This window comes from Bubalus kerabau, chromosome 7 (genome assembly GCF_029407905.1).
Source record: "Bubalus kerabau isolate K-KA32 ecotype Philippines breed swamp buffalo chromosome 7, PCC_UOA_SB_1v2, whole genome shotgun sequence".
NCBI lineage: Eukaryota > Metazoa > Chordata > Mammalia > Artiodactyla > Bovidae > Bubalus > Bubalus kerabau.
In genome coordinates this window covers 99,901,532-99,928,192 of record NC_073630.1, presented here as the reverse complement: position 1 = coordinate 99,928,192, position 26,661 = coordinate 99,901,532, and the positions used below count along the sequence as shown (strand labels likewise).

Below are 26,661 nucleotides of genomic sequence, written 5' to 3'. Positions count from 1 at the left end.
TAAGACATTTTTGGACATTTGGAAACGTGGAAAATCTGAGGTACAATGTAAGTCACTAATTACTTAATCTTTGAAGAAGCAGTAAGATTTTCTCCCACGAATTACTGCAATCAGCTTCAGTGTTTAGGGGGGAAAAATTAGAAAAACCTCAAAGCAGATTAAGACAATATTAGTACCACAGAAAGACAGTCAAGATCATGATTTCCTCTCTAATTTCTTTATTAACTTTTATTATTCTGATTTGCGTTATAGCTACTGGACTCACTTATTATTCTGATTTGCTTCTGGTCATAGGAGTCATTTACATTTAGCAAGCCATTAGGGGGGGAACTATCTACCATGTTTGTCGTTAAGTCTTTCTTCTGGAAACGTGGTCAAAAATGACAGCTTGTATGTAGAGCTCTGTTAGGATCGGGCTTCTAGTAGAGTTCTCACCAGGTTGAGCCTAAAATACACAATCATGTTGTTAGTCAGGTCAGTCCATGCACATAATTCACATTAAATGAATTTTCCTCTTGCTTCAGTGTTGTAGCAAATAGAACTAAGAAAGTTGTATCCATGGAAACATATCCACGTTTCCCCCCAGATTCTTTTCCCAGGAGTGGTGATAATTCCAGTCAGGAGCTCTGAGGCCCTGTGACATTACTGAAGACATCTAGGATCAAAGCGGTGTTGCAGGTTCATACTTGTCTAGACTCTGCTGAACCCCACGGGTCACTAACTGCAGAATTCCCAGGAAAGGGCTTTGCACACACAGGTGATTGCAGGGTAATAAGTTAAAAAGAACCCTATCTTGATTTCAAGTTTGTTAAATAAAAATGTCTCAGATTTGGAATTGGTTCAGACTCGTGGAACTAACTACCTGTCCATGGTGGGTTTCATGAATAGCTTCTTACTCGTTTGATAGCTATTTGATTTACATGTCCCCCCCTCTACATTATAATCCGTGAAAAAAAGATTTGGTCCTTTTACACAGATATTTTGCCATACTTAGAAGGCCCCCAGAGAGACCCTGTGGGAGAAAGTATTCACTAATGTGGTACTGATAAGAGAGAAGACAGATCCGAAAAGAGCCAGATAGTATCTAATATTAGTCATTGGCCCTTTCCTGTATTTGATGTACAAAAGAATGCATGATGTCACTTGCTCTCTCTCCTTCTCTTGTAGGAAGAGATGATAGGAATTTAGATCAGGGACTAGAAAGAAGCTTTGATATTACCTTTTCCCCTTGGTATTCAATTTCTTGTGCTAGTGAGAAAAAATATATCAGAACCATCTTCTGTTAAAAGAATGAGTAAAATTGTAAATATTTTGAAATGGGGAAAACAAAAAGAGTGAGTGTCTTGAGTGGCTTACCCATCCACATTTTATTCTATGTTTGTGCTATTTTATAACTCATTAAGTTGGAGAAAACTGATAATAATGCAAAATATTCTTCTCTACAAAGATGCAAACTAATTGTGCTAAGTGGCACACCACTGATTATTGCTTCATCTTGAGACCTCTTTTACATTAATTTGTAAATTAATTTCAACCTTTCTTTTTCCCTAAATGTGTTCTGATTTTTTACTTCTTCATTGAACTGCTTACGACATCTTACTTGTTCATTGCATAATTTATGAATAAACAAAATTTTTGACACATTCATTTTACATCAGTATGACAGTCACAATTATATCCTTTTTAGAAACACTATCTTGTAAACATTTTGGAGATTCCAATTTGATGCAACGTGGATCCACCTGACAGTTAAAAAGATTGAGTAGCTGGAGCGTGTTTCTCTTGGGTGACTTAAACTCTTTATTTCTTGGTTTCCGCTGCCAAATCCCTAGTAGCAACAGAACTTGAACTTTGTTGATCCTCTGTTTCTTCGCATATTTCCCTTTTTACTATGTTTGCATTTTGTTTTTGCTTTTGGAACTTTTACAATGAATAAATTATTTCCCCTTGCTGACAACTGTGATTTGGAACTTGATTTTATGGCTTAACCTTTGCGTTTTCTGTAAACAGATGAATAGATTACTGAGATTTATTCTTTTTTTGAGTAAGAAACAACAGAAAATCCGATTTGTTATTATTTTTCCATTATTTGTCTACTTGTCTTTTTTGAAGAAATTAAGAATCTCATGCCCAGTAGGAGAGAGGACAACTTTTTTGATATACGGGCAGATTACTTTTTTGAGTTTACTCTTGAGTTGTGTTTATGTTTAGACTTGAAGCTACAAGATCCCTATGTGTCTGTGTGTATATATGTTTAGAATTCAGAAGGACCTTTGCATCTTTATGTATGAGTACACAGTATTCTTCTATCTCTGGAGAGAATTAATAAATTAGATTTAGAAGTCTCCTAAATTAAAGAAACTCTGTTCTGATTGTCCTGTAGAGCTCTTATGTAAATAAGTTCTTATGTAAGTCAAATATTTATAAAATTCCATGAAAATGTGGAAATTAAAGTTTTGATACTTTTTTTTTTTTTTCTGTTTGTCCATGCAACATGAGAATCTTCCCCAATCAGGGATCAAACTCATGTCCCCCATGTTGGGAGTGTAGAATCTTAACCACTGGACTGTCAGGGAAGTCCAGAGTTTGGATAATTTTAATGTGCTATGCTTAAAGAGTATTCTCACAGAAATGATTTAAAATTTTAAGGTCACACAATCGAGATAAATATTTGGCAAATCAGAGTAGTGTAATAATTTTGGTTTAACACAAACAGCTTTTCCTCTGATTTATCAATGTTAGGTATAACATAAACATATATTTTATTCTACTGTACTTGTGTTTGCTTTTCTTAAGCTTATTGATGCTACTGATAAAATAAACTAACACTACTCTGATACAATGTGTAATATAATGGGAAATCCATATTCAACAAAATCATTATTCTGACAACTTAATTTCATCAGTAATTTTGTTTTTTACTGTCAACGTGAATATAATTACTCAGATCTTTAGGTAACATAAAAACTTAGACAGCTATTAGATTAAATAGCATAAAAAATATTCGTGTGATATCCAGATAACTTCTAATCATGATAGAATACTGAAAATTTGATGCCTAATTATTAAACTTAACTTTAAGTTTATATACTTCTGCTTATAGCCAATGAAAAGTTCCTATTTTGGGTCATGTTACTGAACATGTTCATGTTTTCTCTTTAAAAAGATATGTGTGTGGCTCTACAAAGATGCAAAGAAGGCAATGGCCACCCACTCCAGTACTCTTGCCTGGAGAATCCCATGGGTGGAAGAGCTTGGTGGGCTACAGTCCAGGGGGTCGTGAAGAGTAGGACACGACTGAGCGACTTCACTTTCACTTTTCACTTTCATGCACTGGAGAAGGAAATGGCAACCCACTCCAGTGTTCTTGCCTGGAGAATCCCAGGGATGGAGGAGCCTTTGTGGACTGCCATCTATGGGGTTGCACCGAGTGGGACACAACTGACATGACTTAGCAGCAGCAGCAGACAAAGATACAACATAAACTTCTCTTGTCTGTTAAAATGTCTTTGGAAGAAAGGAATTCTTAGTTATAATTTTCTCCATGAAATAGAGTTACTTTGGTTGAAAAATCATAATTAATATGAATGGTTGAGAAGACATCATAAGCAATGTTGTTGTTGTTTAGTCACTGAGTCTTGTCCGACTATTTTGCAATCTTGTGAACTATAGCCCACCAGGCTCCTCTGTCCATGGGATTTCTCAGTCAAGAATATTGGAGTAGGGTGCCATTTCCTTTTCCAGAGGATTTTCTCTACCCAGGGATTGAATTCGCATCTCCTGCTTTGGCAGGTGGATTCTTTACCACTGAGCCAACTGGGAAGCCCCATCACAAGCAACAGGGATAGGCTAATACCACAGTTTCTTTGCTTTTGTGTTTCAAAGAGAAAATAGTCTTATCCTATAGTGGAGTATTTTTTTTTCAATTAATTCTTATTGGAGTATAGCTGCTTTATTTTTTTTTAATATAAATTTATTTTAATTGGAGGTTAATTACTTTACAATATTGTATTGATTTTGCCATACATCAACATGAATCCACCACAGGTATACATGTGTTCCCCAGCCCGAACCCCCCTCCCTCCTCCCTCCCCAAACCATCCCTCTGGGTCAAATTCTGTGTTAGTTTCTTGCAGTACAGCAAAGTGAATCAGTCATACATGTACATATGGATACATATATATCCACTCCTTTTTAGATTTCCTTTCCATTTATAGTGGAGGTTTTATAACAGTATATAGTAGCAGTATATATATATATATATATGTACACTATATAGTAGTAATTATATATATATATATATATATATAGTATATAGGGCCTTCCCTGGTAGCTCAGCTGGTAAAGAATCCGCCTACAATGTAGGAAGTCCCGGCTCGCTTCTTGGGTTGGGAAGATCCCCTGGAGGAGGGCACGGCAACTCACTCCAGTATTCTTGCCTGGAGAATCCCCATGGACAGAGGAGCCTGGAGGGCTAAGTCCATGGGGTTGCAAAGACTCAGACACGACTGAGCAACTAAGCACAGCACAGCACAGTAATTATATATATAGTATTGGGCTTCTTGGGTGGTGCTAGTGGTAAAGAACTCACCCGCCAATGCAGGAGGCATGAGGATCCCTGGGTCAGGAAGATACCCTGGAGAAGGAAATAGCAACCCACTACAGTATTCTTGGCTGGAGAACCCCATGGACAGAGGAGCCTAGAGAGCTACAGTCCATAGTGTCACAAAATGTTGGACAAGACTGAAAGTGATTTAACACACACATATATAGTATTAATTGTATATACAATTATATATATAATTTATATACTTATATAGCTATTATGTATATATTAATAAATATAATTTATACAATTTATATAGATTTATAATTTATATATGGTTATATAATTACACTATATACTGATATAATTATATATAAATAACTACATATGCAATAGTAGTGCTTTTCAGGCTTTTTTCCTCTTCTGTTATATCTCAGAACCCCTGTAAAATCTTAAGACTTACTGAGAACCACAAAGAATTTTTATATGAGTTATAACTATCAATATTTACTATATTGGAAGTGGAAATTGAGAAAATTTAAGATAGTGATTCATTTGACCATAGCTATGATGAATACATATTGAAATGTTAACAGAAATAACATCTTAGTGTGTGTGTGTGTGTGTGTGTGTATATATATATATATATATATATATATATAAATTATTTTGAGTTCATGGATCTCCTGAGAATTGCTGTGACATAACAAAGGAAAATGAAGGACAAAATTTGAAAGTAAATTTTGTTTGCCTTGGTTTATAGTACTTGATTCTGAAAACAGTAATGACATGCTAAAATTTCAGTTAAGTTTGCCCTATCTTGATAGGCTTGCTTACTGGTTAATTCCTTTACCTACTATATAAAAGGTATTTTTTTTAACCTTCTGTGTAACTGTCTAGGTAGTAAATATTCCAAGTCTTACAGGAATAATTTTCTGCGCTTTATGTTGAATTTATTACATTCTTAATTGTTTAAGAAAAAGAAAAATAAGAAACAAAAGCAAGGAACAAAAATTCCTCATTTATAAAGAGCTAGGACAGGGAGGCCTGGTGTGCTGTGATTCATGGGGTCGCAAAGAGTCGGACATGACTGAGTGACTGAACTGAACTGAACTGAACTGAAGGTTCTTTATAGTCATGTTAATGTACTGTTAATTTATAAATGTATTGTTTTAAATGTTTAAACAGTTAACTCGGTATTGTTTTCACAGCATCCTGATCCTATCCTAATCAAGTGTCCAAATATCCTCTGACAACTTTTTTAAACTGATTTTTGCCTTCCTATAATTGAATCCTAAGTATTGAAAAAATTAAACTTTCCAGTGATATTTTACACCTGAAACTATCTTTGAGATTTCCCACACGGCCTGGAAAAAAATCACAAAGATTTATTTTTTCACCTTTGAAGAGAGCTGCCAGAAAGAGCTTAATTTTTCTGTAGAATTTTGTGGGCAGATTTGCTATTAGTAAATCAGAAGGGGTGTTCAGCCTTGCTGAGGTAGACTTGTATAGGTATAATGCTATTAACATAAATATTTCAAAAATTTGGGGGGAAGTCCCTGGAGTTATGTCTTTGAACTTGCTGTCTTATGATATGGCTTTACCCTCAGGGAGAACACTGATTCCAAGTCTTAGGAATATTTCCACCAGCTTTTCCTATATATAGCAGAGTTCTGGTGCTGCTGAGCTTGATGATATTAGACAATGGTAGCATAATGTTATGTGTCATCATTTCAACTACTGGTTTTAAAGATACAATTGTTTAGGTCTTACTGCAGACCTTACTAAGCCACTTGCTTGATGTTCCTGGTACAAACAATTGTATCTCAGGATTATTTATGTCATATCTCAATATTTTTTCTTTTATAAAATTATTTTTATTCACTTTTCTGAATCAATTATAGCATTCACAAACTCCTTCTGAAATAAATTTAATCATTATCCTTAGACGGTTTATCATATTTCTTTTTTGGGGTTGGAGAAGAGGCAGGGAATTTGTTTTGAATGTCAGAGAGAGAAGTAACCTTTTCTGTTTTCTGCATTATTCTTATTCTGAACTCTCATCAGACTGCTCACATTTGAAAATTACTAGTAATAAATCACTCACCTATTTTAAGTCCCTCTTATCTACAGATAGTAGTATTGTTTTGTTCTGATGCTTCCCGGAAGTGTCTCTTATAGTTACAGGTGAGAATCTGTGTCTTCAACTAAGAAAAGTCTCAGAATATTGTAGAAAAGAACTGTATCAGGTATGTCAATTACTGACACTTCAAAGCTGAGCTAACATAGATTAGACAGCTTTCAATCTGCACCGCAATGGACTGAGTCAGGATTTCCAGGTTCTGTTTTGGCCAAAAGAGAGGACAGCATAGGACAGCTAACCAAAGATCCACTGGAGCAGGAATCAGTTATAACTGGGCTGAATAAACTCTTAAGAGAAATTTTGCTGTGGCTATTTGTCTGGAATATTATTTAATGTTCTATTTTCAGATATCTAAGAATCACCCTATCTCCATTTCATTAAGTAATATGTAACACATACAATTTAGTAAAGTCTGTTTTTGTAAAATGAAGCCAAACATTTTAAAATGATTTAAAAATGATAGCTGATTCCCACTTATTCCTCAGTCATGTCCGACTCTTTGCAACCCTATGGACTATACAGTCTATGGAATTCTCCAGGCCAGAATACTGGAGTGGGTAGCCTTTTCCTTCTCCAGGGGACCTTCCTAACCCAGGGATCAAACCCAGGTCTCCCGCACTGCAGGCGGATTCTATACCAGTTGAACCACAAGGGAAACCCACTTATTCCTCTAGGATTCAGAAATTTATATTGTCTCTTTACTTTTCATGGCCATTTAGTTATCTGCCTAGGTTCAGTAAGGCTCTGTCATCTATAATTGTACATGACATAATTGAACAAATTGAAAAACCAAAGCCTTGCCTAGAATGTCATACTTGAATGGAAGCAATGCCTATAAAGTGCTGACCTATTCCTTGACTTAAAAAGTCCAAGAATATTGTATATTATATGCTTTCTCAGTCTCTCATTCATGACCAATGCCTTGTGACCCCATGGACCGCAGTCCACCAGGCTCCTCTGTCATGGAATTTTCCAGGAGAGAATACTGGAGCAGGTTGCCATTTCCTCCTCCAGGAGATATTCCTGACCCACGGATTGAGCCCGCGTCTCTTTTGTCTCCTGCATAAGCAGGCAGAATTTTTACCACTGGTGAAGTGAAAGTCGCTCAGTCGTGTCCAACTCTTTGCCACCCCATGGACTACACAGTCCATGGAATTTTTCAGGCCAGAATACTGGAGTGGGTAGCCTTTCCCTTCTCCAGGGAGTCTTCCCAACCTAGGGATCGAAACCAGATCTTTCGCATTGCAGGCGGATTCTTTACCAGCTGAGCCATGAGGGAAGCCCATTACCACTAGTGCCAGCTGGGAAACACACTCTATGTAACTAACTTTAAAATATTTGGGAGACCTAGTGAACACAGGTGGAGAAGGAAATGGCAACCCACTCCAGTGTTCTTGCCTGGAGAATCCCAGGGATAGAGGAGCCTGGTGGGCTACCGTCTATGGAGTTGCACAGAGTCGGACACAACTGAAGTGACTTAGCAGCAGCAGCAGTAAACAGAGGAATTTATGCAAATTTATAGGTATTTCAGGTGAAATATGGTGGAGGGCATTCCTTGGGCTTGGTTTCCTAGCCTCAGGTCAATAAATAATAGAGGATTTTAAAAATCCAATTTGAGATTTCTTGTGAAAATTTCCAAACTCAGTTTAATTTAGTTTTTTTTAATTTTATTTTATTTTTAAACTTTACAAAATTGTATTAGTTTTGCCAAATAGCAAAATGAATCCGCCACAGGTATACATGTGTTTGTTCAAAATTATATGGATTTAGAGTTTACATGGGCAGCTTACCCAAAATGGTAAAATAAACCTTTTGTTGCATCTATGTGAAAAATCAGACAAATCTAATGAGAGCAGCTTTATCTTATAAGAATAATCTTTCTTTGAAATTATTATGATAAAAAGAGGAGAGGAGGCTCTCAGGGAAAATTGTAAGAGACTTTGAGAATTACATATCAAATAGTGGCTATCTTGAATGCTCATTTAGATTTTTTCATCTTTGATATTACAAGTCTGTAAGTTCTCAAAGTCAGATAATGATTTTAAAACTTCGCATCTGTATAAATGCAAGACAGTTGTACTTGGTAGACTGCAACTAACTTTTGTATTGATTTTAGTAGACCAATTGTGCATCTAGTTGTAAATTCATTTCCAAATTTCTTATTCCCTTTATATGCCTCTGCTCTGAATTTTTCTTGGCATCAATATTAATAGCTACCAGTTTGTCATTAATTAATGAGTTAAAAATCTTTGACACATTCAGTTTAGTAAAAAATACCAGAAGGGAAAGAGACACGTGTATCCCAATGTTCATCGCAGCACTGTTTATAATAGCCAGGACATGAAAGCAACCTAGATGTCCATCAGCAGATAAATGGATAAGAAAGCTGTGGTACATATACACAATGGAGTATTACTCAGCCATTAAAAAGAATACATTTGAATCAGTTCTAATGAGGTGGATGAAACTGGAGCCTATTATACAGAGTGAAGTAAGCCAGAAAGAAAAACACCAATACAGTATACTAATGCATATATATGGAATTTAGAAAGATGGTAATGATAACCCTGCATGCAAGACAGCAAAAGAGACACAGATGTATAGAACAGTCTTATGGACTCTGTTGGAGAGGGAGAGGGTGGGAAGATTTGGGAGAATGGCATTGAAACATGTATAATATCATGTATGAAACGAGTTGCCAGTCCAGGTTCATTGCACGATACTGGATGCTTGGGGCTAGTGCACTGGGACGACCCAGAGGGATGGTATGGGGAGGGAGGAGGGAGGAGGGTTCAGGATGGGGAACACATGTATACCTGTGGTGGATTCATTTTGATATTTGGCCAAACTAATACAATTATGTAAAGTTTAAAAATAAAATAAAATTTAAAATAAAATTAAAAAAAATACATATACATTCTACCTGAGAATCATGATTCTACTTTCTTTTAAAAATTGTTCCTTAACAATAGATAATAAGAGTGCTAGAAATAATCTCACATATACAGCAACAATGACAAACATTGCAGTTGGTTGAGGAAATTTAGCACTTAGAAAACTGACTTCAAATTCACAGCATGTAAGGATTGCTATTAATAAAAGACTTCTGCCTGAAGTCACTACTAGGTCCTAGGAGAGATGGGACTCCAAGCCAAATATAAAATACAAGTAAAACAAGATATTGGGATAAGGTCACCTATTAAAAATTACTGGAAAAGAATAACTGAACAAAGTAAAAAAGACTCTAACCTTATTCTATAAAACCTGAGAAAAATTGTAGATTTTAATGTATAAAGGAAACCAAAAACTTTGTATAAAAGAAACTATCAGTAAAATATTGCCCAGTCTTAGTATAGGAATCTTTTTGAACATAGTAACAATAGGAAGAAATCAGAATGGGACAATGGTTTGGACTATACAAAAATTTAAAATTCGTATGCCAAAAACATAAATGTTAAGATAGATATTTAAATTGTAATGCATCTTTAAAATATGACTGCCAAAAGTTGTCTACCTTTTATATATAGAATACTTAAAATTTAATTTTAAAAACTACTCAAACTCCATAGAGAATTGTGTAGAGGGCAATAACTAATACAGGAGAAGAAATATAGTATACAAACACATATGTGAAAGAAATTTTCACTCCTGACAATGATATAAAGTGAAAATTAAAGTGGCCTCTAATAAATTTTAACTATAAGATTAACAAAGTTTCAAAAGTGTGCAAAATAGAGCATGGTTTTTGGCAGTTTTAAACAGTTTAGGTATAACTGTAAATTGATATGGTCTAACTGCAAAGTGATTTGACAATATCTTTCTAAAGTTTTACAATGTACGTATCTTTTGACTAAGCAATTTCCTTTTTAGGTGTCCATCTTAAAGAAAAAAATCAGAAACTTGGTTATAGAGAGTTGTTGTTTAAACCTAGGGAGAAAAATGGAAACCAACCTAAGTGTCCATGAGTAGGAAATTCTTATATAAAAGACGAGTGCTTTAGAGGATGGAGTGAAGTATTAGTCACTCAGTCGTGTCTGACTCTTTGCACCCTGAGGACTGTAGCCCACCAGGCTCCTCTGTCCATGGAATTTTCCAGGCAAGAATACTGGAGTGGGTAGCCTTTCTCTTCTCCAGGGAATCTTCTCAACCCAGGGATCAAACCTGGGTCTCCCGAATTGCAGGGAGATTATTTACCTCTGAGTCACCAGTGAAGCCCCTTATAGGATAAAACATTATTTATACTGTTTCACAGCAGGTCAGGAAGCAACAGTTAGAACTAGACATGGAACAACAGACTGGTTCCAAATAGAAAAAGGAGTACGTCAAGGCTGTATATTGTCACCCTGCTTATTTAACTTATATGCAGAGTACATCATGAGAAAAGCTGGACTGGAAGAAGCACAAGCTGGAATCAAGATTGCCGGGAGAAATATCAATAACCTCAGATATGCAGATGACACCACCCTTATGGCAGAAAGTGAAGAGGAACTCAAAAGCCTCTTGATGAAAATGAAAATGGAGAGTGAAAAAGTTGGCTTAAAGCTCGACATTCAGAAAACGAAGATTTCTGATGCCATGGCATCCAGTCCCATCACTTCATGGGAAATAGATAGGGAAACAGTGGAAACAGTGTCAGACTTTATTTTTTTGGGCTCCCAAATCACTGCAGATGGTGACTGCAGCCATGAAATTAAAAGACGCTTACTCCTTGGAAGGAAAGTTATGACCAACCTAGATAGCATATTCAAAAGCAGAGACATTACTTTGCCAACAAAGGTACATCTAGTCAAGGCTATGGTTTTGCCTGTGGTCATGTATGGATGTGAGAGTTGGACTGTGAAGAAGGCTGAGTGCCGAAGAATTGATGCTTTTGAATTGTGGTGTTGGAGAAGACTCTTGAGAGTGCCTTGGACTGCAAGGAGATCCAACCAGTCCATTCTGAAGGAGATCAGCCCTGGGATTTCTTTGCAAGGAATGATGCTAAAGCTGAAACTCCAGTCCTTTGGCCACCTCATGCAAAGAGTTGACTCATTGGAAAAGCCTCTGATGCTTGGAGGGATTGGGGGCAGGAGGAGAAGGGGATGACAGAGGATGAGATGGCTGGATGGCATCACTGACTTGATGGAGGTGAGTCTGAGTGAACTCCAGGGGTTGGTGATGGACAGGGAGGCCTGGCATGCTGTGATTCATGGTGTCGCAAAGAGTCGGACACGACTAAGCGACTGAACTAAACTGAACTGACAGCTTGATTTTTGCATTTGATAGTGTAAACAACGGAGAAGGCAATGGCACCCCACTCCAGCACTCTTGCCTGGAAAATCCCATGGATGGAGAAGCCTGGTGGGCTGCAGTCCATGGGGTCGCGAAGAGTTGGACATGACTGAGCGACTTCCCTTTCACTTTTCACTTTCCTGCATTGGAGAAGGAAATGGCAATCCACTCCAGTGTTCTTGCCTGGAGAATCCCAGAGATGGGGGAGCCTGGTGGGCTGCCGTCTATGGGATCGCACAGAGTCGGACACGACTGAAGCGACTTAGCAGCAGCAGCAGTGTAAACAAACATCTATCCACATTAACACAGCAAATTCAGTACATATAGTTTTAACTCATTTTTAGCTAGGGCTTCCCTGGTGGCTCAGCTGGTAAAGAATCTGCCTGCAATGCAGGAGATCTGGGTTTGATCCCTGTGTTGGGAAGATCCCACGGAGAAGGGAAAGGCTACCTACTCCAGTATTCTGGCCCAGAGAATTCCATGGACTACGTATTTCATGGGGTGGCAAAGAGTTGGACATGACTGAGCAACTTTCACTTTCCCTGGTGGCTCAGTGGTAAAGAATCTGCCTGCCATTGCAGGAGATGCAAGTTTGATTCTTGCATTGGGAAGATCCCCTGGAGGAAGAAATGGCAACCCACTCTAGTACTTCTGCCTGGGAAATCCCATGGACAGAGGAGCCTGGTGGGCTACAGTCCATGGGTCACAAAACAGCTGGACATGGCCTAGTGACTAAACAACAATAACAACAATATTACTTCACTGCTATGATGTATCATAAATTAATTATTGCTGTCAGTCATGGACATAGGGATTATTTCCACTTTTTAATCTACCACAATTAGCTTTTTACTTTTTAACAACTACTACTTTTACTAGTTTTAACAATAACTACTTTTTAACAACTTTCACTCTTCTAAGTTGGTACAACAGCAGGAAGCAATATCTGTTTACCCAGCCCAATTCAGTAGCACATTAAACACATTCTCTCATTTAATCATCACAACAACCTTGTGTAAAGTAGTTGTTTTTAATAGATTTAACAGATGAGAAAATGGAGGTAGAGAAGTGGTCCAGAGGAGTTAAGGAATTTACCCTAATCACAAAGCTGATAAAAGTTTAACTCCAACTCATTTTCCCTATTGCCCCTCTTAAACAGCTTTTCTCTGAGTCCTAGGAGGTGTTCCCCAGGCTTCCCCACTTGTCCTGCTCTTTTTCTAGCTCCTTTGAACTGCTCTCGGGCATTTTGGAGAGTCCTAGGTCCTCAGGTCTCAAGTGGAATTCATTAAAAGGCTTAGGCAGGTTTCTGAATATCCTAAAATATTTTTATATTACTCTGTGTATGACAGCAGGTGTGCATTTTCTTTTCTGAGCAAATCTATAAAATGTGTCAGAGTTTTAAAATTAGTTGTGTTTCCTAAAAGGTTGAGAGTCTAGTCTCTGGAGCAGCCTCGTGTGCTTGTGAGGTAGTGTTCTGGGTTACCAAGTTGGGGGCTGCCATTTGTTTCTTTGTCTTATCATGATTTTTTTACTCTTGCTTCAGCTTTTCGAGCAATATACATCATCCAGGCCACTAATATGTACGTTGAAGCTCTCCCAACTAGCAATAACCATTTAGAGGTTATCAGCATGGGATTTTTCTCCCCGGCCAGGAGGCTTGATCACTGTTCATGCTATCATGTTCCATGTTCCAACATATTTCAGTACCCCTCAACCTGCTTTGGAATTTCAGTGCCTCAGAAGCTGTAAGCATCTAATGGGGTGATGAATTGTTAAATAGTCATGAGACTTGACTACTTGTTTAGCTGTTAAGATTGAGAAGAAATCATGCTCTCTTTGAATAAACAATAATTCCTTGACTGTGGTCTTGACCAACAGAGACTATGCCTGACTCCTGTGTTTATAGCACCTGCCTCTCTGACATTAGTTATCAGGTCTTTGAAACCATGAAGGAAACGACTATTTTGTTCCTACTTAATCTTTTCATTCAGCTAGGAAAGGAAATGTTCCATTCTTTTCCATAGTCCTTGTACTGATTTGTAACACATTTTGTAAAAAAAAGTGAGCACGAATTGAAGCTAAAGCTGTCTTTCTCAAATTTCTCCATTCTCACTTCTCTTTTGGTCTGTATTACTTTTGGCTCATTTGAGAAGACCCTGATGCTGGGAAAGATTGAGGGCAAAAGGAGAAGGGGACGACAGAGGATGAGATGGTTGAATGGCATCACCGACTCAATGGACATGGGTTTGGGTGGACTCCGGGAGTTGGTGATGGTCAAGGAAGCCTGGCATGCTGTGGTTCATGGGGTTGCAGAGAGTTGGACATGACTGAGTGACTGAACTGAACTGACTTTTGGCATAATGTTTGATTAGGGTGTCCTTCTAATCAGAAGCTTAACACAGCAGATTTTCTTTGTCATGTATGTTTTATTATATACTTTCTTTTCACTGCAGCATAAATATATACTTTTATTTTCACTAAGATAATATACTTGGATGGTGAAGGGTTGTCATTCACACTTTCATTACTAAGCATTGATATATATATATATATATATATAATTTTAAATTATATATTTAATTTTTTTCTTTCTTCCAGCTCACCTTTTCTGTGCCACACCTTGTATATGAGTTCATTCCTACATTGGACTTAACAACAACGTACTTATCTCAAGGGGTTATTTCATAATACTGCATATAAAATTAAAATCAGTTTTCCAGGTCAGAAAAAGGGCATAGCATTTAAGTTTTAAGAGTTTTAATTCATAAAAGTTAATCTCTGTTGTGTAATTTTTAATGTATTCCTCAAGGCCATTGATTTTAGCAGCAGTTTGTTAAGTAAATACTTAATTTATATGTGGTAGACTTTCACTTCAGGTATACCAGGTGATTGCCCAAGGGGAGAAAACATTTAAAAGCTTCTGAGTATGTGGGTGTTTTAGGGCTATAATCAACCAAACATTCAGTAATTTGGGCAGCAAAACCAGAAAACTGGCAAGGCCTCAGCTTTACTTAATAACTGCGACCGTGCCACAGTTAAAAGCAGTACTTACAAAGAGGCCTCTGAGGAAAACCCAGGAGCCAAAAAAGTGGTGCTGGTGACTCAGTAAGAGTCCCCTGCCCGTTAACTCAAGGTTGTGCGGAGGTGAGAGAACGCTGTTGGAGACTTTCAAGAAAGAAAGCGTGGCTTCTCTTAAGCCTATTCTGTTCAGTATGGGTTTTTCTTAAAAATGTCCAGTAGGAAATATATCTGAACCCTGTAAAAAGACAACCTGTAAAACTGAGGACCTTCGCTGGGAGGGTGGAGCTTCAAGAGAATAAATTCAAACCATCTGCAGAAAGGATGTAGGAATGTTAGGGGCCCCCATTTTGAGAAGAGAATTTTCCAGCCTATGACAGGCTCCATCTGATTTTAACATAGTCAGTGAATTGGGAGGCAGCATTAGGAGGCAATTAACACCTTTCCTACTAATATAGCAAGTGTTTGGGTGGAGGATGGCTTGGGAGGAATGGAGCAGAGGGACAGGAACTGTAAGGAGGTATTGCTGCAATGGTCCTCTAAATTAAGCAAACAAACAAGTCACTCCCCCACCAAAAACAAAACATATGTTGTCATTGGAAGTAATGTTTAATTTTAAACCTTGTTCACCTAGCTATTCTTTTGCTTATAGAAAAATAAAATAAAATTTGACTTTCCGGTTTTTGGCATCTGTATTGGAGAAGGAAATGGCAACCCACTCCAGTGTTCTTGCCTGGAGAATCCCAGGGACGGGGGAGCCTGGTGGGCTGCCGTCTCTGGGGTCGCACAGAGTCGGACACGACTGAAGCGACTTAGCAGCAGCAGCAGCATCAGACAATAATGACTATACATTTACTTTTTAAATATAATAAAATACTAAGTACCTAACACCTTGCCCTTGCCCTGGACACCTAGAATCAGCACTCCAAAGCAGGAAAGGACCCCCAGGGTTAACTCACCTATCAAGGAGAGAAAAGTACCAGAGTCAATTACTCAGGCAATTTTCAACTAAAAATAGCATTAGCACTACATATGTTTCGAGTGTCTACGACCCTAAAATATTTTAAAGTTAACCTCAAAAGTTTCCAGGATTATTTTTGACCTTCCTTCTTCTTTAGCAAATATTTAATATTCAGTTTATTCATTCCACAGATGTTTACTAAGCACCTACCATACCCTAGCACTGGAGATACAATGGCAAATTGACCAAAAATGGTTTCTGCCCCACGGTTCTGTGTATGTTTCACAAGTCTTTGTCACATATGTTTCATGTGAGCCTCTGGACTGATCTGCCTGACAAAATGATTCTTGGTGAGGCCATGATAGCAAGAATGGGTATCGTCATCTTCATTCTATCATGATCCAAGTAAGGAAGGAAAAATAGCTGCAACTTATCAATGGAAGTTATCTACTGAGGTCATTGGTATTGTGGTGGGAGTTAATCCAGAAGCCTTTGGTGTGTGGTCTGTACTTTCTAGTTGGTTCATGCAATCTCAGAAATGTGTAGTTTAGACTACATAAAATTAAGACTATTGACTTATAGCTTGCTTTAGAAGAATGAAGTTTGATTACCTTATGGACATATGAAAAGGTGTGTGCATGCTAAGTTGCTTCAGTTGTGTCCAACTCTTTGTGACCCTATGGACTTGCCTCCTCCAGGGGATCTTCCCAACACAAGGACTGAATCTGTGTCTCTTATGTTCCCTGCATAGTGAAACCATGAGTTGAGTCAAGTTCAGTTGCTCAGTCGTGTTTGACTATTTGCGACCCCACGACTGCACCAGAGTGCCAGGCCTCCCTGTCCATCACCAACTCCCGGAGTTTATTCAAACTCATGATCATTGAGTCAGTGATGCCATCCAACCATCTCATCCTCTGTCGTCCCCTTCTCCTCCCACCGTCAATCTTTCCCAGCATCAGGGTCTTTTCCAGTGAGTCAGTTCCTCACATCAGGTGGCCAAAGTATTGGAGTTTCATCTTCAGCATCAGCTCTTCCAATGAATAGTCAGGACTGATTTCCTTTAGGATGGACTGGTTGGATCTCCTTGCAGTCCAAGGGACTCTCAAGAGTCTTTTCCAACACCACAGTTCAAAAGCATCAATTCTTTGGCACTCAGCTTTCTTTATAGTCCAACTCTCACATCCATACATGACTACTGGAAAACTCATGGCTTTGACTAAATGGACCTTGGTTGGCAAAGTAATGTCTCTGCTTTTTAATATGCTGTCTATGTTGGTCATAACTTTTCTTCCAAGGAGCAGGCGTCTTTTAATTTCATGGCTGCACTCACCATCTACAGTGATTTTGGAACCCCCAAAAATAGTCTGTCACTATTTCCATTGTTTCTCCATCTATTTGCCATGAAGTGATGGGACCAGATGCCATGATCTTAGTTTTCTGAATGCTGAGTTTTAAGCCACTTTTTCACTCTCCTCTTTCACTTTCATCAAGAGGCTCTTCAGTTTTTCTTCTCTCTCTGCCATAAGGGTGGTGTCATCTACATATCTGAGATTATTGATATTTTTCCTGGCAATCTTGATTCTAGCTTGTGCTTCATCCAGTCCAGCATTTCTCATGATGTACTCTGCGTATAAGTTAAATAAGCAGGGTAATAATATACAACCTTGACGTACTCCTATCCCAATGTGAAACCAGTCTGTTTTTCCATGTCCAGTTCTAACTGTTGCTGCTTGACCTGCATAAAGATTTCTCAGGAGGCAGGTAAGGTGGTCTGGTATTCCCATCTCTTTCAGGATTTTCCACAGTTTATTGTGATCCACATTCTCAAAGTCTTTGGCATAGTCAATACAGCAGAAGTAGATATTTTTCTAGAAGTCTCTCATTTTTTCAATGATCCAATGGATGTTGGCAATTTGATCTCTGGTTCCTCTGCCTTTTCTAAATCCAACTTGAACATCTGGAAGTTCATGGTTCAAGTACTGTTGAAACCTGACTTGGAGAATTTTGAGCATTACTTTGCTAGAGTGTGAGATGAGGGCAATTGTGTGGTAGTTTGAGCATTCTTTGGCATTGCCTTTCTTTGGGATTGGAATGAAAACTAACCTTTTCCAGTCCTGTGGCCACTGCTGAATTTTCCAAATTTGCTGGCACTGAAGCAATAGCTAATAAAATATCACTTTGCTAAAGAGCTTGTATCAAATAAGCTAATCTTTAAGCTCACCAGTAGAGACATTTGAAAATACTCTTGGGCATATATCTGGAAAAACTGTAACTGGAAAAGATATATGTACCCTAATGTTCATTGCAGCACTATTTATAATAGTTAAGACATGGAAGCAAGTTTAATATCCAGAAGATGTGGTACATATATCAGTCAGTTCAGTCATGTCCCCCTCTTTGTGACCCCATAAACTGCAGCACACCAGGCCTCCCTGTCCATCATCAACTCTCCAGCTTGGTCAAACTCATGTCCATCAAGCTGGTGATGACATCCAACCATCTCATTCTCTGTTGTTCCCTTCTCCTGCCTTCGATCTTTCCCAGCATCAGGGTCTTTTCCAATGAGTCAGTTCTTCGCATCAGGTGGCCAAAGTATATATATATTGTATATAATATATATACATATTTATGTTGTATATACATATATACAATAGAATATTACTTGACCATAAAAAATAATGAAATATTGCCATTTGCAGCAACATGAATGGACCTAGTGATTACAACATTAAGTGAAGTAAATCAGACAAAGACAAATATCATATCACTTATATGTGAAATATAAAACAAAAAAATGATATAAACATATTTATTTACAAAACAGAAATAGACTCACATACATATAAAACAAACCTTTGGTTACCAAAGAGGAAAGGTAGGGTGGGGGTTAAATTAGGAATTTGGGAGTAACAGATATGCACATATTATATATAAAATAGATAAACAACAAGGACATATTATATAGCAAAGGGAACTATATTCAGTGTTTTGAAATAACCTGAATAGGAAAAGAATCTGAAAAAGAAAAAAACTATATATATTTGTATGACTGCATCACTTTTCTATACACCCTAAACTGATACAATGTTGTCAACCATGCTTCAGTAAAATAATTAAAAAAAAAAAATGGGGATTCCTGGGCCTTGCCACAGACAGATGCAGTTTGAATCCCTAGGAGGATAAAGCCTAGGGCTCTCCTGACTGGCTGGTGTGAAGAGAGAGGAAGGGGAAATGCTATCTGGAAGTCGAGGAAATTGCTACTAAACAAGTCCTGGTAGGCTGGATGTAGATGAAGAGCCCTTGTAATAACAGTTTGCATTCCAGCATATCTCATTTTTATGTTTGAACAATTGTGATTTTCCAAGAGAGGAGACTGGATTGGGGAGCTCCCGTTGCATGGCGAAGAGTATCGATATGTAAAGAGATCAGAAATACAGCTGCTAAATCAGTGCAGTCTGCATTACACATGACTTTCAAGTTCAGTGACACTCAGGGTGAACCAGAAAGGTTTATGATATAATAGTGTCTTCTGTTTCTATTTACTATGTCTAATTTGGGGTGCCTCAGTGGGTAAAGAACTTACCTGCAGTGCAGGAAACACAGGAGACATGGATTCAGTCCCTTTGTTGGGAAGATCCCCTGGAGGAGGAAATGGCAGCCAACTCCAGCATTCTTCCCTAGAGAATTCCATGGACAGAGGAGGCTGGCGGGTTACAGTCCATGGGTCTCAAAGAGTCAGACACGACTGAGCGACTAAGCACACAAACACACACGTCTAATAAAAACCACGCATCTTTAAGATCTTTTAACATATTTTTTATTTGCTTGTTTTGTTATTAACCATTTGTCTAGCAACTATATTTAAATACACTCTATTAGACATAAAGTGACAGAAAGAACATGCCGTGCTAAGTTTCTTCAGTCGTGTCCAACCCTTTGTGACCCCATAGTTTGTAGCCTGCATGGCTCCTCTGTCCATGTGATTCTCCAGGCAAGAGTATTGCAGTGGATTGCCATTTCCTTCTCCAGAGGATCTTCCTGACCCAGGGCTTGAAGCCGTGTCTCTTCAGTCTCCTGCATTGGCAAGTGTGTTCTTTACCATTAGCACCACCTGCTGCTGCTGCTGCTGCTAAGTCACTTCAGTCGTGTCCGACTCTGTGCGATCCCATAGATGGCAGCCCACCAGGCTCCCCCATCCCTGGGATTCTCCAGGCAAGAACACTGGAGTGGGTTGCCATTTCCTTCTCCAATGCATGAAAGTGAAAAGTGAAAGCGAAGTCGCTCAGTCGTGTCCGACCCTCAGCGACCCCATGGACTGCAGCCTTCCAGGCTCCTCCGTCCATGGGATTTTCCAGGCAAGAGTACTGGAGTGGGGTGCCATTGCCTTCTCCTGGGAAGCCCTAATTTCATACAATTGATTTTCTTTTTTTTTTTTTTTGTACACCATTGGAATTTAGCCAGCAGAAAAATAACCTCCTTTCAGGATGGCTTAATCATTTTCATACTCAGAAATTTTGATTATAAGTCTTGACACAAATGGTACAGATTTTCGTTGAACTTACAGAATGGCAAAAACTCACTAGATTTGGCTTCCACTCTTGGACTTCAAGTTTCTCCCAAAACTTCTCTGCTATTTCTCTCCTTCCTGTACCTTGGTCTCAACCCTGCTTGCACTTAAGACTTACCTGGGAACTTTTAAAAAGAATGGATGTTCAGGCAGACCTTCCACCCACACCAATTAAACTACAGTTTTTGCTGAAGAGGCCAGGCATGAAATACTATAAAATATTCGATGTCTGGTCAGTGCTGAGAATGACTCTTGCCAAAAGGAGCTCCTCTCCCTTCTCTCGCAGCCTCATGCCCTGTGCTTCCACACCTTTCTATGTGAAGGTCCTGCCTACCAGAACACCCTTTCTGCTCTTGTTCTCATGTTTTCATCACATCCATCTTTCAAAATCTGGTTCAGATGCCATTTCTTTCACTAACTTGTTTTTGAATGCCGTGTGAAGTGAAAGTCACTCAGTTGTGTCTGACTCTCTGCAACCCCATGGACTATACAGTGCATGGAATTCTCCAGGCCAGAATATTAGTGGGTAGCCTTTCCCTTTTCCAGGGGATCTTCCCAGCCCAGGAATCGAACCCAGGTCTCCCACAATCCAGGCGGATTCTTTACCAGCTGAGCCAGAAGGGAAGCCCTATGAATGCTTTAGGTTGAAAGTAATTTCTGCCTCCTTTGGAATTCTTAGAGCATTTTCTTCCTTGTCAGGTCACTTTCCAGCTTTCCATTTCTGTGCATATTATATTTTTGCACCCACCCACCCACCAGTTAGTTAACCTGTAAGCTTTTTTAGGGAAAGAAAGCCAACTTTCTGATTCATTTTTTATACCTCACAGTGCCAGTAAACACAGGAAGAGGAGGATGGAAGGAAGAATAAAGAGGTGACAGAATGAACTAAATGATATCCATCCAGCTTATCTTTTTCTCTACTCTTATCCAGCATTAGAACTCCCTCTCTCTCTTTCTCTTTCCTAAGTGTTGGAGTAAAATGTCATTTCTCAACCACTTTTCTGCATTGATATATTCTTTAAGTTTTGTCTTTTCTTGGATGATCAGGTACTTGCAGTATTAAAAACCTAACTCAGAAACATTCTAACTACAGTGCGATCCTGGGTTCTAGTTCTCTTTGATTGTTATAGTCTCATCTTCTCCAGTCTTTCTCCCTAGTCTGCCCTAATTTATACTCTCTAATCTCCTTAAAACATACTTGCATCCTGTTACTTCCCTGCACAAGAGCCTGGGCATATTTCCCTATTTCCCATCAAGTCTAGTCCAAGATAGCTCGTCTCGGCTGCCGCCCCTGACTTCAGACATGGGATACCTCCTCTCAGCCACCACCCCACGTCCGAGGTGAGGGGTTGTGGCCCAGAGGAGCTACCCCATGTCCGAGGAGCGGTGGCTGTGAGGGTGCAGGAGGGCTGAGAGGAGCTGCTCCACATTCAAGGTCAGGAGGGGTGACTCTTCCAAGGTAAGGAGCAGTGGCTGAGCTTTGCTGGAGCAGCCTTGAAGAGATACCCCACGACCTAGGTAAGAGACACCCAAGTAAGATGGTAGGTGCTGTGAGAGGGCATCAGAGGGCAGACACACTGAAATCATAATCACAGAAATCCAGCCAATCTTTCACACAGACCACAGCCGTGTCTAACTCAATGAAACTAAGCCATGCCATGTGGGGCCACCCAAGACAGATGGGTCATGGTGGACAGGTCTGACAGAATGTGGTCCACTGGAGAAGGGAATGGCAAACCACTTCAGTATTCTTGCCTTGAGAATCCCATTAACAGTATGAAAAGGCAAAATGATAGGATACTGAAAGAGGAACTCCCCAGGTTGGTAGGTGCCCAATATGCTGCTAGAGATCAGTGGAGAAATAACTCCAGAAAGAATGAAGGGATGGAGCCAAAGCAAAAACAATACCCAGCTGTGGATGTGACTGGTGATAGAAGCAAGGTCTGATGCTGTAAAGAGCAATATTGCATAGGAACCTGGTATTTCAGGTGCATGAATCAAGGCAAATTGGAAGTGGTCAAACAAGAGATGGCAAGAGTGAACGTCGACATTCTAGGAATCAGCGAATTAAAATGGACTGGAATGGGTGAATTTAACTCAGATGACCATCATATCTACTGCTGTGGGCAGGAATCCCTTAGCAGAAATGGAGTAGCCATCGTGTTCAATAAGACTCCAAAATAAAGTACTTGGATGTAATCTCAAAAATGACAGAATGATCTCTGTTCATTTCCAAGGCTAACCATTCAGTATTATGGTAATCCAAGTCTATGCCCCAATGAGTAATGCTGAAGAAGCTGAAGTTGAATGGTTCTATGAAGACCTACAAGACCTTTTAGAACTAACACCCAAAAAAGATGTCCTTTTCATTATAGGGGACTGGAATGCAGAAGTAGGAAGTCAAGAACCACCTGGAGTAACAGGCAAATTTGGCCTTGGAATACAGAATGATGCAGGGCAAAGGCTAACAGAGTTTTGCCAAGAGAACACACTGGTCATAGCAAACACCCTCTTCCAACAACACAAGAGAAGACTCTACACATGGACATCACCGGATGGTCAACACTGAAATCAAATTGATTATATTCCTTGCAGATAAAGATGGAGAAGCTCTATACAGTGAGCAAAAACAAGACTGGGACCTGACTGTGGCTCAGATCATGAACTCCTTATTGCCAGATTCAGACTTAAAATGAAGAAAGTAGGGAAAACCACTAGACCATTCAGGTATGACCTAAACCAAATCCCTTATGATTATACATGGAAGTGAGAAATAGATTTAAGGGACTAGATCTGATAGACAGAGTGCCTGATGAACTATGGACGGAGGTTCATGACATTGTACAGGAGACAGGGGTCAAGACCATCCCTGTGGAAAAGAAATGCAAAAAAGCAAAATGGCTGTCTGAGGAGGCCTTCCAAATAGCTGTGAAAGAAGAGAAGCAAAAAGCCAAGGAGAAAAGGAAAGATATAAGCATCTGAATGCAGAGTTCCAAAGAATAGCAAGAAGAGATAAGAAAGCCTTCCTCAGTGATCAGTGCAAAGAAATAGAGGAAAACAACAGAATGGGAAAGACTAGAGATCTCTACAAGAAATTTAGAGATACCAAGGGAACATTTCATGCAAAGATGGGCTTGATAAAGGAAAGAAATTGTGTGGATCTAACAGAAGCATTCTAGTCAAGGCTATGGTTTTTCCAGTGGTCATGTATGGATGTGAGAGTTGGACTGTAAGAAAGCTGAGCACCGAAGAACTGATGCTTTTGAACTGTGGTGTTGGAGAAGACTCTTGAGAGTTCCTTGGACTGCAAGGAGGTCCAACAAGTCCATCCTAAAGGAGATCAGTCCTGTGTGTTCATTGGAAGGTCTGATGCTGAAGCTGAAACTCCAATACTTTAGCCACCTCATGCGAAGAGTTGACTCATTGGAAAAGACCCTGATGCTGGGAGGGACTGGGGGCAGGAGGAGAAGGGGATGACAGAGGATGAGATGGCTGGATGGCATCACCGACTCGATGGACATGAATTGGAGTAAACTCCTGGAGTTGGGTATGGACAGGGAGGGCTGACCTGCTGTGATTCATGGGGTCCCAAAGAGTTGGACATGACTGAGCGACTGAACTGAACTGAACTGAACAGAAGCAGAAGATATTAAGAAGAGGTGGCAAGACTACACAGAAGAACCGTACAAAAAAGATCTTCACGACCCAGATAGTCACAATGGTGTGATCACTCACCTAGAGCCAGACATCCTGGAATGCGAAGTCAAGTGGGCCTTAGAAAACATCACTACAAACAAAGCTAGTGGAGGTGATGGAATTCCAGTGGAGCTATTTCAAATCCTTAAAGATGATGCTGTGAAAGTGCTGCACTCAATATGCCAGCAAATTTGGAAAACTCAGCAGTGGCCACAGGACTGGAAAAGGTCAGTTTTCATTCCAATCCCAAAGAAAGGCAATGCAAAAGAAAGCTCAAACTACCACACAATTGCACTCATCTCACAGGCTAGTAAAGTAATGCTCAAAATTCTCCAAGCCAGGCTTCAGCAGTACATGTACCATGAACTTCCAGATGTTCAAGCTGGTTTTAGAAAAGGCAGAGGAACCAGAGATCAAATTGCCAACATCCGCTGGATCATGGAAAAAGCAAGAGAGTTCCAGAAAACATCTATTTCTGCTTTATTGACTATGCCAAAGCCTTTGACTGTGTGGATCACAATACACTGTGGAAAATTCTGAAAGAGATGGGAATACCAGACCACCTGCCCTGCCTCTTGAGAAACCTATATGCAGGTCAGGAAGCAACAGTTAGAACTGGACATGGAACAACAGACTGGTTCCAAATAGGAAAAGGAGTACATGAAGGCTGTATATTATCACCCTGCTTATTTAACTTATATGCAGAGTACATCATGAGAAACGCTGGACTGGAAGAAGCACAAGCTGGAATCCAGATTGCCAGGAGAAATATCAATAACCTCAGGTATGCAGATGACACCACCCTTATGGCAGAAAGTGAAGAGGAACTAAAAAGCCTCTTGATGAAAATGAAAGAGGAGAGTGAAAAAGGTCGGTTAAGGCTCAACATTTAGAAAACTAAGATCATGGCATCCTGTCCCATCAGTTCATGGGAAATAGATGGGGAAACAGTGGAAACAGTGTCAGCCTTTATTTTTTGGGGCTCCAAAATCACTGAAGATGGTGATTGCAGCCATGAAATTAAAAGACACTTACTCCTTGGAAGGAAAGTTATGACCAACCTAGATAGCATATTGAAAAGCAGAGACATTACTTTGCCAACAAAGGTCCATCTAGTCAAGGCTATGGTTTTTCCAGTGGTCATGTATGGATGTGAGAGTTGGACTGTGAAGAAAGCTGAGCGCCAAAGAATTGATGCTTTTGAACTGTGGTATTGGAGAAGACTCTTGATATTCCCTTAGACTGCAAGGAGATCTAACCAGTCCATCCTAAAGGAGATCAGTCCTGGGTGTTCTTTGGAAGGACTGATGCTAAAGCTGAAACTCCAGTCCTTTGGCCACCTCATGTGAAGAGTTGACTCATTGGAAAAGACCCTGATGCTGGGAGGGATTGTGGGCAGGAGGAGAAGGGGACAACAGAGGATGAGATGGTTGGATGGCATCACCGACTCGATGGACATGAGTTTGAGTGAACTCCAGGATTTGGTGATGGACAGGGAGGCCTGGCATGCTGCGATTCATGGGGTCGCAAAGTGTCATACAGGACTGAGTGACTGAACTGAACTGATCTGAACTAGTCCAAGGTCCTCACCAGTTCTGCATTCAAGGCTTTTCATGATCTTTTCATGCTTTATTCCCATTCCACTCCTTCTCCAGGCTAATTCAACAGCTAGCTTTAGCTATTTAGGTCTTCCTTTCCTTTGTTTTATACTCATCAACCTTATCTTTACTCATAGGTTTCCTTCTAGGTATCATCTTCATCTCTATGAGTTCAATTCCTAATCATTCTTCAATTTCAATGAAAGATCATTTCCTCCATTATTCCTTAACAATCTCCAATGCTCTCCCTGACCTAGATCGAAAGTCATCTCCCCCCTGAATCCCCAAAGCATTTCTATTTTTTTTTGTAGCATATCACTTTCCTCCTTAGGTTGCCCTTATATTCTTTACATGCCTGTTTTCTTAAAAATCCTGCAAGCACTTAAAGGGCAAGTGTTGAACTCATACGCTCATCTTTATGCTCCCTATGGTGTCTCACATTTAAGTTTAAGTTTCATCACTAGTTTCTACTAATAAAGAAGTCTGTGACCCTGAGCAAGTCATTTAACCTGTTTGTGTCAGTTTGTTCATAAATCAAAAACATATTCTAACAGTCTGAATTTGAGATGGATTAAATTACATATTCCTGGGGCTGCACAAGAACACTTGGAAGTACATACTAAAATAAAGATTCCTGCATAACTTCAACAAAGTCTCAAATTATGGCCACGCTACTAGCTGTTTCCACCAATAAGTTCCTATATTTATTTTTTCTGACTTACTTGGATCAATACAGAGTGGTGTGACTGTGCCGTTTCTGTTACTGCTACCTCAAGCATCAGTGACATAATATACGCCTCCCCTTGTTGTTATGTATAGCATTGCATTTTTGTTTGGAGGGAATCATACATTCAATCATTT

General features: G+C 39.4%; 1 protein-coding gene across 1 annotated transcript in view; it reads right to left on the bottom strand.

The window, feature by feature from the left end:
• Window positions 1-292: 292 nt before the first annotated feature.
• CFAP299 (cilia and flagella associated protein 299) overlaps window positions 293-26,661 on the bottom strand; it is a 696,770-nt gene continuing 670,401 nt past the window's right edge. Inside the window, exon 6 of the mRNA XM_055588903.1 lies at window positions 293-445. Within this exon, the coding sequence (XP_055444878.1) occupies window positions 350-445 (96 nt within the window). The 3' untranslated portion in view covers window positions 293-349. The remainder of the gene's footprint in view (window positions 446-26,661) is intronic.